General features: G+C 41.5%; 1 protein-coding gene across 1 annotated transcript in view; it reads right to left on the bottom strand.

Moving 5' to 3' along the window:
* TMEM132C (transmembrane protein 132C) overlaps nucleotides 1-17,399 on the bottom strand; it is a 175,364-nt gene that overhangs the window by 41,610 nt on the left and 116,355 nt on the right. Inside the window, exon 5 of the mRNA XM_058158320.1 lies at nucleotides 4,610-4,799. Coding sequence (XP_058014303.1) covers nucleotides 4,610-4,799 — 190 coding nt within the window. The remainder of the gene's footprint in view (nucleotides 1-4,609; nucleotides 4,800-17,399) is intronic.

The raw sequence follows: 17,399 nt of genomic DNA, 5'->3' as shown, positions 1-17,399 counted from the left end.
AATCTCCCACATGTAAATAAATAAACACGGATGCCTCTCAGCAAAGCTGTCACTTTAATTTTGCCATGTTGACTCATTCTCTGCCTGGCTGGTTTTCATGGTTGACCGTCATCTAGCAATTTTTTTGGGCGGGGGGGGGTGGTGGCTGAAAACAAAAGCATATCGTGGAGATTTTGCAGGTTGCACCAGAAAAGAGATTTGGAGATTTTTGTGGATTGCACCACAAAAATTCGTCACAGGGATGCCCAGAAGCTTGGCTCTCCAAATAGAAGACTTATTTGGGTTGAATTGTTCTTCACCTTAAAAGGGTTCTTAAAAAGACACCATGTTTTTCTACATTCATAGCTGTTGTGGCCCACCAGCGGCCAGCAGAGCTGGCAGCAGATTCGGACAGTGAGGAGGTTGGAGAGGAAGATGGGCCAGTCTGGGGAAGGCTGGGGAAGGCTCTGATGAGGGCTCTCCATCAGAGGCAGAGAGGGGGCCAGGGCTGTATGCCAGTTATTAGTTGCCTTCAGAGTCAGACATCAGTGAAGCAGATGAACAGCTGGAGCCTGTTCCCGGTGTGCACATGCATAGAATTGCCAGACGAAGGGAACAGTTAAAGAACAAAGGTCAACTTGGGCCTCCAGGTGGATGATGAATGGCCCGTCCCAGAGGGAATAAAAGAAGAGAGAAAGGGGAGTGGAGTTTGCAGGAGACAATTAGTTCACCTAATTGGTTTGTGACTCTCTGAGATTCCTTGCCAAGTTTTGAAGATATCGGCCTGGCAGCTCTCCAAGCCCGATAAGGTCTGTGACTGTAAATTCTCCCTTGAAAGACTTTGCTGAAGGTGAATGAGAGGAATTCACTGTTTGTTTAATAAAAAGGGTTTTGTTGGGACCAGGATTCTGCTTCATGCTTTTTGGGGAAGCCCAGGTGGGGGACTATCTTGAAGACTATCTTGAAGACAGATGGACTTTTTAGCATATGTTTGTTTTATTTTTAACTATACCTTGTGCTCGTTCCGGGAAGTTGGGGGGGGAGGGGGGTTGTGAAGGGAGGGGGGAGGGGAGGTGGGGGGAAAGGGGGGGGGAATTTTCTGTAAAACTTTTTGAATAATAAAAAAAAAAGACAGATGGACTTCCTCTCAGCCTGACACCAAGGTCGCTGCATCCTGGGGATGAACCACCAACAACCTAACACCTCAGAGTTCTCAAAGCACCTTTATGGCACTGCATTGGCTACTGGTGGATTGGTGAAGGGAGGGCGAGGTTTGAATTGGGAAGAATAGCTTAACGCTTTGTGCAGGAAATTCAGAGTCCACCTGACTTCTCCGCAATCACTGTCTCTCAGTAAAAGTTCCTTTTGATAACTACTTGTTTCAAGAATCATGCTTTCCCAAGGTACTAGCTGAGACAGGTCCTTACAGCATCACTTGAACACTGTTGGCATTGACAAAATCCCCATCAGTCAATTGCAAAAGGCAATTTGACTTGGAACAGTTTACATCCTGCGACAAGACTTTTAACACATCAAATAACACCATCTATTCTCCAAAGCATCAGAGGGCAGGACTAGAAGCAATGGGTGGAAACTAATCAAGGAGAGAAGCAACCTGGAACTTAAAGAGAAATTTCCTGACAGTTAGAACGATTAATCAGTAGAACAACTTGCCTCCAGAAGTTGTAAATGCTCCAACACTGGAAGTTTTTAAGAAGAGATTGGACAAGTCTGAAATGGTCTAGGGTTTCCTTCCTAAGCAGGGGGTTGGATTAGAAGACCTCCAAGGTCCCTTCCAACTCTGTTATTTTATAGTTTATCTACCTATCCCAGGTCCTTGGGAAGGACTCAAAAGGTGGACAAATCCAGTCATAACATCTGACTGATTGTGTGACCATCATCATCGTCATCATAATCCCAAAACCATTCCGCCCCCCACAATGCCAAATTGGAATGAATTTGCTTTCCCTTTTTTTTTTTGCATCCAAACTCACAGAGCTGATCTGGACACATCTGAGCAGATGGCAACCTCAAACTTTTTTTCCTTTGAAGCTCCTGTTTTTCTCAGCCTGCAATTCTGAGCCAGGGAATTGTCAGGTAATCAGCTTGGTGGGAGATTAACGCACAAATGAAGAAGAAAAAAATTAAAAAATAATGACAGCAAAATAAGCTGCAGAGTTAGCAGAAAAAAAGAAGAGTGAATGTTCTTTTACCTTGTCTGATCCTGCCAGCATTTTATTTTTTTTATTTTTTACCAAAAAAAAAGAAAAAAGAAAATTCTAAGCATCGGTTCCTTTATTCACCTTGACGCTATTAGCAGGTTGCCTTTACAGGCTGTGCCAACCTCAGTGATACGGCTTGGCAGAAAATAGACACATGCACACCTAAGAAGGCAATTCAAAGTGTATTTTTAGGAAACATCCTGGTAATAGTTTCAGGTCTATTTATAATTTATTGGCCAAGCATCACCAAATCCTTTTAACATTTCCCCAGATGAAGGACTTATTATTAACTTATCATGTTTCCTAGATATTTGACCATGTGACTTTTACTTTCAGGGTGTATCATCGTTAAGGACAAAACTGGTTAATGGTCAGGTAGCATGATGTTAGATCATCTGTTTCGTGGCGGCTTGGAAAAGACAATTGGAAAGAGGTCCATCTTTATAGGAGAACTGAAGTGCATAATGGTGAAGGATTGGAGATGGAACAGTGACAATGGTGGGATTCAGCCAGTTTGCACCTATTCGGGAGAACCGGTTGTTAACTTTCTAAGCAGTTTGGAGAACCGGCTGTTGGAAAAAATCTTATTTTGTTTTTTTCCACTTTATAGGGGAAAACTTTACTGTAAGGAAGGCAGGAAGGAAACATTCTGGTGTTCTAGCCTAATCTTTATTACCCTGCTTACAGAAACTGCCTCTCTGGTTAACCCTTATTACATTGTAACAGCTAAGGTGAAGTGCCCATTGACATGAGTGTTGTTGAGTTGGCCATGCCCACGTGGTCACATGACCACCGAGCCACGCCTACCCAGCTGGTCATTAGGGCAGAGAACCAGTTGTTAAATTATTTGAATCCCACCACTGATCAGTGAGAACCAGTTTTGAGTCTACCCTTAGCCATGGAAGTTCATACATTTCAACTGGATTTAACGGAAAACAATTGTTGGGTTCATACAACCATAGAATGTTCAGACTAATCACATTATGGAGTAACATGAAGACACAGTTCACACAATGGATTAAAACCATGGTTGGCCTTACAACATGCCAAAATGCAACTACTATCCAGGCTCCCAAACTAAGCAAGACATGTTGATATTCTTCTAAGGCAGTTTCCTTTATTGTTGCTCACTGATAGACAGAATCTTGCCAAACTAAAGTCATAGTGACTGGACTAATGTTCAACATTAGGGCATCAGCTCACCAACTCCATATTACGTGGTATTGCTATTTCAAAATATTTTTTTTTATTGAAAAAGTTTTACAAAAATTTTTTCCCCATACATCCCCCCTCCCCCCAACCCTAACCCTTTCCCTCCCTCCTCCCTCCTTCCCCCATCCCCCCGACTTCCCAGAGCAAGTACAGGGTATCGTATCTAACAATCATAAACTAAAATATGCTAATTAACATAAACTCCCATCCCTCTTCTTGAACCTCAACTCCCCTTTTCCATAAAAAAGAAGAAAAAGGAAAATATTAATACTAATACAATTACATTCTATTCAGTTAAAAGCTATTCAGTATTTTCTTATTTCAATCCAATATTTTTTTTAAAAAAATGTCTCCATTATATATATCTTTCAAAAGTAATCTTTCAAATATACTAATAATTCTACCTTCTCATCTAAGTCCATTAAGTTTAAAGTCCAATCTTCTGTAATAAACAATATCCCATCTTCCAATATGTAATATCAAAAATTATTCCTCAATATACCTTATAATCCATCATATTTGTATATCCATCACACATAATAATAAACATCATCTTTTTAGCTTATATAAATTTAACATTTACCTCATATTCTTCCCCATATCCCCCATAGCTATTTCAAAATATTGAAGCCACCTCTGGGTTGAATAGCTGCATTCAGTATGGTGTCATGATTAGAATGATGGACTCCAGCAGATCTCCAGCCTACTGAAATGTTGGTCTTGGGTCATCATCACCATCACCATCGTCATCATGGTTTAATGACCCCATAATCCCTTGTGGATTATGGGCAACTGAATGGAGCTAACAAAGTGTGTTTACTGGCCGGATGCCCTTCCTGACGCCAATGCGGAGATTTGTTCAGCAGATATATTCTCATTGTGCCCAGAGAAAGAAATATCTGCCTCTACCTAGGATCAGGCTCACAGCCTCCTGATTGTGAGGCAAGAGCTCCACCTCTAGGTCACAACCCCACTCCTTGGTCTTGAGTGATCAGTCAATAAACCATTCTTCAACTTTACTAGAATGTTAGGAAGACATTACTCTCCAAACGTCTTGGAGAGTAGGCATATTATTTTTTAGGGAAAGTAATGAAGAAATTTAATGAAAAGCAATATAAGAGCAATACGAAAGCAATATAAGAACACAACAGATCTTTTGGAAATCTCATAGGAATATCAACTCAAGGATCTCTTACCATTGCTAGTGGGACAATCCCCACTAGATCCTTTTGGCAAATGAAAATTTCAGAAAGGGCCATCTCTGTCATCTTTTTCTGAGGATATTCCACTTGCCAGGATATTGGCTGGGTTCCCGAAAGGCTGCTGAAACTGGCAATTTCAAAACTCAGTCGCACAACTTCGCTGAACATGCTGTTATTGTTGCTTCTGGATGAAAAGAAACAGAGAAAGGCATTAGACTAGGCAGGATGGCAAAGAACGATTTTAAAAAAAAGATCTAGACAACCAGCGAAGCAACAAGACATCACACATGGACAATTGGAAAAGAAAGAACAGGTTAATGAAAAATAACATTTGTCTTTAAGCAAATAAAATGGTATCATTCCTAAGCATTTATCAATAAATATTGGGAGTATATAGAGAAAGTCTTGAGTGTTGGGATTTATAGGTAAAATGTGTTGGGGAAAGTGACCAGGCCAGTTAAGGAGAAAGCAAAATTATCTGTTTAAATCTGTTACAGTGAGTTGGAGAAATTGTATACCTCTTCTTGCAATTGGCTTGAGAGGGGAAAATCATCATTATTAATCAATCAACTGTCACCTCTCATGTATTTGAGCTGCAACCTACCTGGATTCATCCATCAAATCAATTTTAGTGAAGGTCAGCTTGAAAGATGCTCCATCTGTATTTACTCCTTTCCCTTTGCAAAATTACAACTCAGCGGGTGTGTCTAACTTGTCCCTGGCTAGATTTTGAAGCTACCAATCCCTTTTGTTTGCTTTTAACTAGAACATAACACTAACTGCACTGTTCTTACTCTGAATGGATTTCACAGTAATGCGAAACCATGCAATATCATCACGAAACTAAGTTGGAGTGAGGACAATGAACCCTTGATCACATTCTAGGGCCATCCATAAAATGGATGGGGGAGGTAGAAAGGAGAAGACAAGTGAGAAGAGGAGGATAGTCATAAGTCCAGAATATCTCCACAATGTATGAAAAGCCATAATTCAGTTCAGTTCATCTCCAAGACTCTCCACTAAGGATCCAATCTGGGTTGGTCAACTGGGACCAGAGGTTTAGTCTTCTAAGCTTTTGGACTCGTATGGAGTCCATCCTCAGGGAATTTCTCTCTCACCAGAAGGTGTCCCAGAGGTGCTTTTTTTAGGAGGCAACTGGACATTCTTTCTTTACAGGAAACAGGAGCACTACTCAGGTGACCCTGAGGACACAGATAAACCTCCAAGTGTCTCAATGACCTTTTAAAATGATGCAAATGACCAGCTGTCTGCAAGGAATACAAATCCTTCCATTCCCCACCATCCAGTCAGAGATGAAAAAGCTTCTTGGATGAGAAGGGAGACATCTTCAAAAGAAAAAGCAAGGAAGTCCTGTTGCCTCCTGAAAAAAGCACCTTTCGGACAACCAAGACTTGGATGACTGACAATCTCTACAGACTTTTAGCTATACAATTTGGGAAGAATACCCTTGGAATGGTGTGGGAGTAGGAATGGATTTCCAGAGAGGGAAAAATTGCAGACTACAGAAACCAGGAGCTCAGGTGACCCTAAGGACACAGATAAACCTTCAAGTGCCTCAATGACCTGCTAAAAAGATGCAGATCCTTCCATTCCCCACTATCCTATCAGAGCTTCTTGGATGAGAAGCGAAATGTCTTCAAAAGAGAAAACAAGGAAGTCCAGTTGCCTCCTGAAAAAAGCACCAAAAAAGCATCAAAAGTTCTCCCTGAGCAGATGGAATACCAGTCATAAAAATATCTAGGTCCCCCTCAGATTCTTTTTTTTAAACATTTTTAGTTTTTAATATAATAATTCCATCTTCAGTGTGTCATCTGGGTACAGATATCTTTATGTTATAATAATCAGAATTTACAACAATATTCATTACATTAACATTGATTCTATAACATTAAAATGATAATATTAAATGTAATAATCGTAATATTTGCTTCTCTCTTTTAACATATCTTCCTTATTTCACTAATCTTTTTTTTTTGTTTCCCTGTTTCAAACTTCCATTTTTGTTATCTAACCATTGATAAAATAAGTATAAAAATGATTTTAAAAAGATGTTGAGACTCTAGAAAGTGTACAGAGAAGAGCAGCAAAGATGATTAGGAGACTAAAGGATAAAAGCCTGGAAGCTGTACGGGTCTGGATGGGGAGAAACAGACTCAAGCTCAATCCCGCCAAGACGGAGTGGCTGTGGATGCCGGCACCCTGGTACAGTCAGTTGCACCCGCAGCTGACTGTTGGGGGTGAGTTAGTGGCCCCAAAGGAGGTGGTTCGCAACTTGGGCGTCCTCCTGGATGGACGGCTGTCCTTTGATGAACATCTGGCGGCCATCTCCAGGAGGGCCTTTTACCAAGTCCGCTTGGTCCGCCAGTTGCGTCCCTTCCTTGACTGGGATGCCTTATGCAGTCACTCACACTCTGGTTACGTATCGGCTGGATTACTGCAATGCTCTCTACATGGGGCTGCCCTTGAGGTGCACCCGGAGGCTGCAGTTAGTCCAGAATGCAGCTGCGCGAGTAGTAATGGGAGCCGCTCGTGGCTCCCACATAACACCACTGCTCCGCAGTCTGCACTGGCTTCCTGTGGTCTTCGGTGCGCTCAAGATTCTGGTCACCACCTTTAAAGCGCTCCATGGCTTAGGACCCGGTACTTACGAGACCGCCTGCTGCTACCCTATGCCTCCCACCGACCGCACGCTCTCATAGAGAGGGTCTCCTCAGGGTGCCGTCCGCCAAACAATGTCGGCTGGCGGCCCCAGGAGTAGGGCCTTCTGTGGGAGCATCGACGCTCTGGAATGAACTCCCCTGGTCTACGCCAAGTGCCTGATCTTCAGACCTTCCGTCTTGAGCTAAAAACATATTTATTCATCCAAGCAGGACTGGCATAAATGGATTGATTTTAAATTGGGTTTTAGTAGTATTTTAAATTTTAAATTCATTTTAATTCTGAGCCATTTAGTAATTTTATATTTTAAATCCGTTTTAATTGTATATATTTTGTATTTTACTCTGGCTGTACACCGCCCTGAGTCCTTCGGGAGAAGGGCGGTATAAAAATTTAATAAATAAATAAATAAATAAAATAAATAAATAAAAACATATGATAAAGGGTTACAGGAACTGGACGTGGCTAGTCCGGTGAAGAGAAGGACCAGGGGAGACATGATAGCAGTCTTCCAATATCTCAGGGGCTGCCACAAAGAAGAGGGAGTCAAGCTGTTCTCCAAAGCACCTGATGGCAGGACAAGAAGCAATGGGTGGAAACGAATCAAGGAGAGAAGCAACTTAGAACTAAGGAGAAATTTCCTGGCAGTTTGAACAATTAATTGGTGGAACAACTTGCCTCCAGAAATTGTGAATGCTCCTGCATTGGAAGTTTTTAAGAAGATGTTGGATAACCATTTGTCTGAAGTGGTGTAGGATTTCCTGCCTAATCAGGGGGTTGGACTAGAAGACCTATAAGATCCCTTCCAACTTTGTTAATCTGTTAACCTCCAAGGTCCTTCCAACTCTGTTATTCTATTCTATTCTATTCTATTCTATTCTATTCTATTCTATTCTATTCTATTCTATTCTATTCTATTCTATTCTATTCTATTCTATTCTAATGTCCCATGTCATATAATATTCAGTTTGTTCTTTGGTCCTCTCCCCCACCCCCAAATTCAAACCACCTCTTCCGTCACCATCAGTCAGCTAAATGTTAATTTCTTCTTAATGCACCTTACACAGAAGAGTTCAAATGCTGCGTAAAAATGGTGGCACCGGGCAATTTTGCTCTCCCTCCTGCTTAAAAGAAAAGATGGCATCAATTCTTTCAACCTTTTGCCTTCGAGCCTCTGAACAGTTTCCTCTTGTTCTCTTCAAATTTCCTTAAATCCATTTGGCCTAAAACTTTTACAAGAATAACTCAGTGGTGTTTTTCAGATGGCAGCTAACCTAACTCCAATGCCATCTCTTTCTTCCTTTGAGACACTGCCTCGCTTTTTAGTATTCACCTGATGTGCCATTCTCGGGCTGAGAATGTGGAAAACAAAAGGCTCAGAGAAAAGCATCACTTTAAGGGCTTTAAAGTTGCAGAAAATGGATACAATTAAGAAAGATAGCCTCTTTAGGAAGGCACAGGGAAAGAAGAGTCACTTCTTTAAAAACAGATACTATTTTTACATTTTTCTCTGTGTCAATAGGAAACCTGCCAACTAAAAACAAATTATAAGTCTAATGAAACTGAATTTTCCTCCCACGGGCTTAATGCCCCAAGCTAGATAACTGTTTCAGGTCAAGATATCCTTTAGAAGGATGTGATGGATGAAAAGACTTCACAAAAGACTTCTGGGAAGACAACCAAGCTTCGCCCAGTTGGGTAATTCGGACTCTCCCAGTTGGGGTTCTGTGGATCCCAGGAGCAAGAAGGGTTAAAATCTGCAAGAGATGGGTGCAGCATTGCAATGAAAGCCTCACCCCTTTTGTACATGGCTGTGACATTGCATGCATGAACACAAGGGACAGTGAATACACCATTGCACCTACCATTTGTATATACCATGTACTATTTGTAGATGAGCAAAATTGGTTCAGTACCTTGGAGAGCTCTGGTCAAATCCTCTGTTTCAGCTCTTGATATTTTCATAGAATCATCGAATCCTAGGGCTGGAAGGGACCTTGGAGGTCTTCCAGTCCTCTGTTTCAGCTCTTGATATTTTCATAGAATCATACGGAAGGGAAGGACCTTGGAGGTCATCTAGTCCAATCTTCTGCCCAAAGCAGGAATTCTTATTCTAGACAAATGGTTGGCCATTTTTTTCCTGAAAACTTCCAGCAATGAAGCACCCACAATGTCCGGAAGCAAGCCATTCCACTATGTTCTCACTGATGGGAAAGTTCTAGGTTGAATCTCTCTCTGATAAGCTTCCATCCATTGCTTCTTGTCCTGTCTTCTAGTGATTTGGAGAATAGCTCTTCTCTGTGACAGCCCTTCAAGTATTGGAAGATGCATATCATTTCTCCTCTGAGGTTTCTCTTCATTAGGCTAAAGATACCTAACTCCCTTAGCCATTCATCACACAATTTAGCCTCCAGACCCAACCAGCTTCCAACAAGCAATGTCAGTGGAGGATTCGGGTTGGCTTAACAAGCATGAAATTCACTTAACAACCATAACAAAAAGGGTTATAAAATCAGAATTGACTCTGCTCGCAATTGTGATTGTAAGCCAAAATCTACCAGTAGAGTTGTGATGAATTTATATTTACCGACAAAGAAATAAAGGGTATTAACCTCTAAGGCACAGGTTTTCCTCGCAGAAGCAGTATCCTCCGTCCCATATTTGGGTAGACCAGGTTGCCCTTATAGACCGGTCTCACCGGAAAAAAACACTTAATCTCTCTCCTGGTATAGCCGACAAAGTGAAGACAGCCTGTGGTTTACAGGTTAAGACATCTACCTAATAGGCAAGTAGTCTGGGTTCGAATCCCAGAAAGTGTATGGCTAGCTGACAAGAGCTAAATAGCTTGAAATATATCTATACTAGTCTCCCTTTATTTCTTTGTCAGTTTGTGGCAAAAGTGACTGCCTGTGAAGGCTCCTGGATTGGGGCTGAAAGGTGAAAGTGGAAACAGTATGCTCCATCCCATATTTGGGTAGACCAGGTTGCCCTGACAGACTAGCCTCACTGGAAAAAATACCAGTAGAGCAGGAGTGTCAAACTCAAAGCCCGCAGGTTGAATCCAGCCTGCAGAGCCCCCCTGGAAACAGCAAAAGGCTGGCCTGCAGTGCCTCTGCCAGTGTTGGGGTGGGGGGGGGAGAAGGAGAGATGGAAAGAGAGCAAGGAAGGAAAAATAAGGAAAGAGGGGAAGGAAGAAGAAAGGAGAATGAAGAGGGAAGGAAAAAGAAGAAAAGGAAGGAAAGAAGGAGATTATAATGAGAGGGAGGCCACTTGGTAGTAAAGTTCCCATTCTGGTAAACCGAAACCTCCTTTCCTTATTACTATCTTGCACTAACATGGATTAAAGATTGGATACATCTTAAAAATAAACGAATACTAATAATACCTCCAACTAGAGTGGCATGGCTTTCTTTGGGATGGGAAAAATAAATCACATACCAAAGCATATTTCAAAGACATATGCTAAGAGATACCCTACTGAAAGTTTGGGAAAAGATCAAAAAGAATCATTATACGAAGGTGCCAATTTGGTTGTCTACAATGGAAGCGATGATACATCCTAATACCACAGATCTAGACAAAATGGTGAGATACACAGAATTATTAGATACAAAAGGAGAATTGAAATCAGTACAAGACCTGAAAAAACAAGGAATAAATTTGGATTGGTGGCTATTGTTTAGGGTAATCTGGGTTCACAACCAAGGTTGTGGACTGTTGAGCAGAGTACCCTACACATGAAAACGACTGACTGGTTGTATACAATAACAATCACTTGCAGACAAACTGGAGTTTGATATTCCTTTACTTTTAAGGAAAAGGCAAAGTCATAGTCCAAAAACAATCCAGGTCATACATATATAAAGCCAGTCAGGGATGTTACAAAGTCTTCTTACCAATGTAGACTTGCACAACAAATTAGGTCTTCTTTCAGTTTGGCAAAACACAGTTCAATTCACAACAGTCAGTATCTTGAGGAATCAGTAACCAGCCATGATCAAGCAACAATCATAAAGCTCAAATATACAGTTGCAGCATGTCATCAGGTTACAATGCTGTAGCGTCCCTGTAGATTCCCCACAAGCCATAATTTAGTAGTCCTTTTATACATTGGCTACAGAGCTCAACCAATCAGGATGCTTTGCAATGATGCAGCACAGCCTTAAAGCAATATCATGCCTTTCTACAAACATACATAGTTAGTTTATATATTGCCTGGCCAACTAGTTAGGCAAATAACAATTTCCTGACAGCTATATTTGCAAATTAAAACTAGATTTAAGGAACAATTTGTCATAAACAGGGAACAATCAGAATTAGATAAAATATTATTAGGATCAGGGAGAAAAATGATTACAAATATTTATAATTACCTATTAAGATACAAATTGGAGGAAGAGACAGTGAAAGAAATGATGATAAATTGGGCTAGGAATTTTGGATATACTATAGAATTGGAAAAATGGGAAAAATTGTGGGAAACAAATTAAAAATTGACTATGGCAGTAACATATAAAGAAAATATCTATAAAATATTATATAGGTGGCATTTAGCACCAGCAAGATTGGCAAAAATGTACCCCAATCTGTCACCTAAGTGTTGGAGATGTAGCCACAAATTAGGAACATACTACCATCTGTGGTGGATGTGCCCCAATGCTAAAACATTTTGGCATAAGATCAGAAGATGGTTATAAGAGATTACACTCCAAATGATTTATTTTAAACCAGAGGTGTTTCTTCTAGGAATGATTGATAAGAAAACTGAAGAAAAATCTGTACTATATAACATTGCACATATTAACAGCAGCCAGAATTACTCTGGCACAAAAGTGGAAACAGATTAACACATCACCAGAAGAAATAGTAATTTAAGAAATCCTTGACTGGGCTACATTGGATAAAATGACAATGGAGATTAAAGAAAAAGATGATTCAGATCACTACAAAGTAGTGGAACAGATTTTATGTGTGGGTAGAAAATAGAAATCAAAATGAGTAATAAGAATGTAAATTTTGACTAACTGAAATCTAAGAGTATTGAATATTGGTAAGGATAAAATACTGACTATGTCAATATACAGGATGTAAGTATATATAACAAAATTGTATATAAAAACGCTCAATATGGTTATACAAGAATAAGGGATTATTTAGAAAGACTGAATTTAATAGCAAGGAAACTGTCGATGCCGAACGTTGTAATATATTATATAATGTTGTTATATTTGTTTTGTATTTTGCATTTTAATGTTTGATGTATGTGTATGTCTTCTTTCCTTTTTTTCTTTTCTTTTTTCGGTTTTTGTCTTTTTTCATTACGTTTTTGGTTTTAAAAAATGTAAAATACTCAATAAAAACTAATTTTTAATATATATATATATATAAAATGGGTCTGAGGGTCTGAGGCAGGGGTGCTATTCAGCAGGTTCTGACAGGTTCTAGAGAACCGGTAGAGGAAATTTTGAGTAGCTCGGAGAACCGGCAAATGCCACCTCTAGCTGGCCCCAGAGTGGGTGGGAATGGAGATTTTGCAATATCCTTCTCCGAGGATTGGGGAGGGAATGGGGATTTTGCAGTATCCTTCCCCTGCCATGCCCACCAAGCCACACCACGCCCACCAAACCATGCCCACAGAACCAGTAATAAAAAAAATTGAATTCCACCACTGGTCTGAGGAGAGTCATGCCTTAACACTTGGCCATCACAGGTGCCCCTCTGACACAAATGAGCTGGCCACACCCACCCCAGCCACGCCCACGCCCGAGATCAAACACAATCCTGATGTGGCCCTCGATCAAATAGAGTTTGACACCCCTGCCAGTAGAGTTATCACTACTTTATCAAGAGGCAACGAATCTCTACTGAGAATGAGATTTTTTTAAAAAAAATTCTTTCAACAGATCAGGGGTGCAAACCCTCTTTCAGCTCACACCCTGCTTGGCATTCTCGGGATCATGCTTCAAAATGTAGTTCAGCCCAGTCCAGTTAACTCATAATGAAGTTCCTTTGCAATCATATGCAGTGATTTAATCCACAGCCTGAAGCAGAAGATGGGAAAATGCTCGTCTCTTTATTGGCTAAGCAGAGAAAATTACCTCGCGAAAGAAATGTATTGAAAGCTAAAGCATTTTAAGGAGAAAGAATTTCGGTGTGTATGTGTGTGTGTTTGCCAACACAGCTATTTTCCCCTTCCCAAAGCAATTTCTGTATTCTTTTTATTTACCCATGGAAACATTTCTCCAAACTGAAGGCTGTAACGCAGTTCTAATATACAAGAATAGCCTGGCTGGTGCCACTATTCTTATCTTTATCAATCCCAAACTCAGAATTCCAGTCCTAATAATAAGAAATAAAATATTCTCCAAGCTACTAGATAGAATATAGAATATACAGAATAACAGAGTTGGAAGGGACCTTTGAGGTCTTCTAGTCCAACCCCCTGCTCAGGCAGGAAACCCTATACCATTTCATCCAATCTCTTCTTAAATACATCCAGTGTTGGAGCATTTACAACTTCTGGAGGCAAGTTGTTCCGCTGATTGTTCTCACTGTCAAGAAATTTCTCCTTAGTTCTAGGTTGCTTCTCTCCTTAATTAGTTTCCACCCGTTGCTTCTTGTCCTGCCTTCAGGTGCTTTGGAGAATAGCTTGACTCCCTCTTCTTTGTGGCAACCCCTGAGATATTGGAACGCTGCTGTCATGTCACCTCTAGTCCTTCTTTTCATCAGATTAGATATACTCAGTTCCAGCAACCATTCTTTATGTGTTTTAGCCTCCAGTCCCCTCATCATCTTGGTTGCTCTTCTCTGCGCTCTTTCTAGAGTCTCAACATCTTTTTTACATCGTAGCGACCAAAACTGAATGCAGTATTCCAAGTGTGGCCTTACCAAGGCCTTATATAGTGGTATTAACACTTCACGTGATCTTGATTCTATCCCTCTGTTTATGCAGCCTAGAACTGTGTTGGCTTTTTTGGCAGCTGCTGCACACTGCTGGCTCTTATCTAAATGGTTGTCCACTAGGACTCCAAGGTCCCTTTCACAGGTACTACTATTGAGCAAGGTACCACATATACTGTACCTGAGCGTTTTGTTTTCCTTGCCTAAATGTAGCACCTCACTTTTTTCACCATTGAATTTCATTTCGTTAGATCATGCCCAGTCATTCAAGGTTGAGCTGAGACCTGATTTTGAAAGTCAGAGAATCAGGGGGTTGGACTAGAAGACCTCCAAGGTCCTTTTCAACCTTATTATTCTATTATTAGTCTGTTGTATTCTATGCTCTTAATACGACCTGTTGTTGTGTCTTGCCCGCCCTCAGAGCAGCCGGGGCCTTCTTACCTGCTCCCGAACACTGAGGAATGTATGCCTCCCGGCCCAAGTCCTGGCTCCATGCCCACACAAACTGCAGAAGAAGGAGAATCTCCCTGCCCCAGCCCTGACTCCATGCCCAGGCAAACGGAGCAGCTAGACCCCTCCCCCTCCTCCACAGCAGGTGAGCCTGAGGAGGGTTTATTACCAACAGCTGATTGGAGTGACCCTCGCATCAGAAGATTGGATAGGCGGAGGCAACAGAAGGAAGGGAGGGGCAGGCCTGGATAAGTGCTGAGTCATGGAGCCACACCCCATGGCCTATATAAAGGATCTGCTTTCTGGCAGTCTCTGAGTCAGGCAAAGTCGAACTTATCTTGCTGAAGTCACTTACTGGTCTCCTGCCTGCTCTGAGGACTTTGCTAGGACTTTGGGCAGAGCTGCAGAGGCAAGCCTGATTCGGATTTCCCTGACCCGGCCGTCAGCGGAGGAGTGGGACACGACACCTGTCTTTATGACCACAACTGAGCCCAACATTTCTGTTGTTCAGTGAGACATTTGCTAAGTGAGCTTTGCCCCATTTTACAACCTTTCTTGCCACAGTTGTTAAGTGAATCACTGAAATTGTTAAGTTAGTAACACGATTGTTGCGTGAATCTGGCTTCCCCACTGACTTTGCTTGTCAGAAGGTCGCAAAAGGGGATCACATGACACCTCCCCCCCCCCCGAGGGGGTCTGCAATCATCATAAATGTGAACCAGTTGCCCAGTGCCTGAAATTTTGATCACGTGATCATGCTGCAAAGTTTTACCCTGAAAAATGGTCATAAGTAACTTTGGGTTTGGGTTTGGCTAGCCTAAAGAAAAGAAGAATTAGGGGTGACATGATAACAGTCTTGCATTATTTGAGGGGCTGCCACAAAGAAGAGGGGGACAAATTATTACCCAAAGCGCCTGAAGGCAGGACAAGAAACAATGGATGGAAACTAATCAAGGAGAGAAGCAACTTGGAATTAAGGAAAAACTTCCTAACAGTGAGAACAATTACCCAGTGGAACAGCTTGCCACCAGAAATCATGGGTGCTCCATCACTGGAGGTTTTTTAAGAAGAAACTAGACAGCCACTTATCTGAAATAGTATATCCACCCCTGGTCTGAAGGCCTAATGCAAAAGATGGCTTCCAGGCCTGACAAGTTATTTAAGAAAATTGGAACCCTAAGCAAGCTTATTTGCTGCCAAATGGATGGTTTTAGCAGGTAAATTCTGCTAAATGAGACGAAGCTTGGCTTAGGTTTGTTTTCAATACAACATTGTTATTCCCAAGAACGCAACAGCCATTCTGAGAACAAGAAGTGTGACCTTCCCTTGACACCAAGTTTGTTAGGATGCAAATCAGCTGATAACATCTCCATGAAGAGTAAGGACCATCCTTGCTAGACTAGGCTGATGGTTCTTCGAGAAAAACAGAATTTAGAGGACATTATGGAAGAATCAGTCATATTTTGGTCCATATCTGTTGTCCTTTTCTAGAGGATAAACAAGTCACTGTCCACTCTTGGAAACGCAAAAAAATTGTTCATGTTCAATGTCCATCTTTCCATGTTGGCCCAGCTTATGGATCAGTAAACAAAACAGAGAGTCAAAGGGACAAATGGATTGAAGTGTTTTAATGATTTTGCCCACAATATCCCTATTCTGAGCAATAAAAAATGCAATATAGGAAAATAAAAGGAGCAATATTCCAAACTATGTAAAAATATTAAGGACAGGCACAGAGTACCAGAGGCTACATAGAATAGATGGGTACCAGAGGCTACATAGAATAGATGGGAATTCATCATCGATCAGGATCAGAGGTGGTATTCAGCTGTTCGCACCAGTTTGATTGCAGAATGGGCCTGCCCACTTGCCCAGGCTCCAAGTCATGCTATTTAGGCATGTTTTCGAGGCTGGGTGCATGCACGGAAGACGTGTGAACGAGCAAAGCGCATGCGCAGAAGGCCGGGTGCATGTGAGGACAGTGCGCACGCGGGGCAAACCGGTTGTAAAGGTAAGTGAAACCCACCCCTGATCAGGATTTGAATTAACTGTCTGTCTCTACTTTACTTTTTGACTGCCTAATAGGGTAGAGGAGGAGTCATCTCCCTTCCTGCTCTGCCTTCTTTGTAATTATTGATGCTTTCCTATTTTGACAGGGAGGACAAACTTATTTATGACAAGTCAAAGAACTGAGAATATCAGAGGTGTAAATGGATTGATCTCTTTTTTCCCCCAAGCTTAGCTGAAAATAAGGAGTTTTCAACAAGGCACCGAGAAGAGGCAGGAATGCACAGAGGGTTTAACTCAACTCAACTTGGTGATTGCCTCAAAGTCACCCAGTTGGCTTTCATGTCTAAAGCGGGACTAGAAGTTAGAGTTTCCTGATGATTGGCTTAAAGTCACCCAGTTGCCTTTGAGGTGGGACTAGAATTCAACATCTCCTGGTGACTGGCCCAAAGTCATCCAGCTAGCTTGAATGTCTAAGGCAAGACTAGAATTCAAGGTCTCCAAGGAGTGCCAATCAGATAAGAGGCAATGTAGCTCACAAAAGGAACCGAGCATGGCGAACATTTCAGAAGGAACCCTCTCTAGTTTCTTGAGCTGTAAAGGTGACCGAGTGGAGGGGGGAGAGAGAAAGATACATTCACACTCACAAGATTCTACTGTTGTAATCTTGCAACAAAGTAGATTTAGTTCATCTGGGTGTGCTTCCTGTATGGACTACCATACAAGGCGGATATCACCAGCCTGACAA

This window comes from Ahaetulla prasina, chromosome 15 (assembly GCF_028640845.1).
Source record: "Ahaetulla prasina isolate Xishuangbanna chromosome 15, ASM2864084v1, whole genome shotgun sequence".
Classification (NCBI taxonomy): Eukaryota; Metazoa; Chordata; class Lepidosauria; order Squamata; family Colubridae; genus Ahaetulla; species Ahaetulla prasina.
The sequence above is the reverse complement of the archived record's forward strand: the minus strand, read 5'-3'. Positions and strand labels throughout refer to the sequence as shown.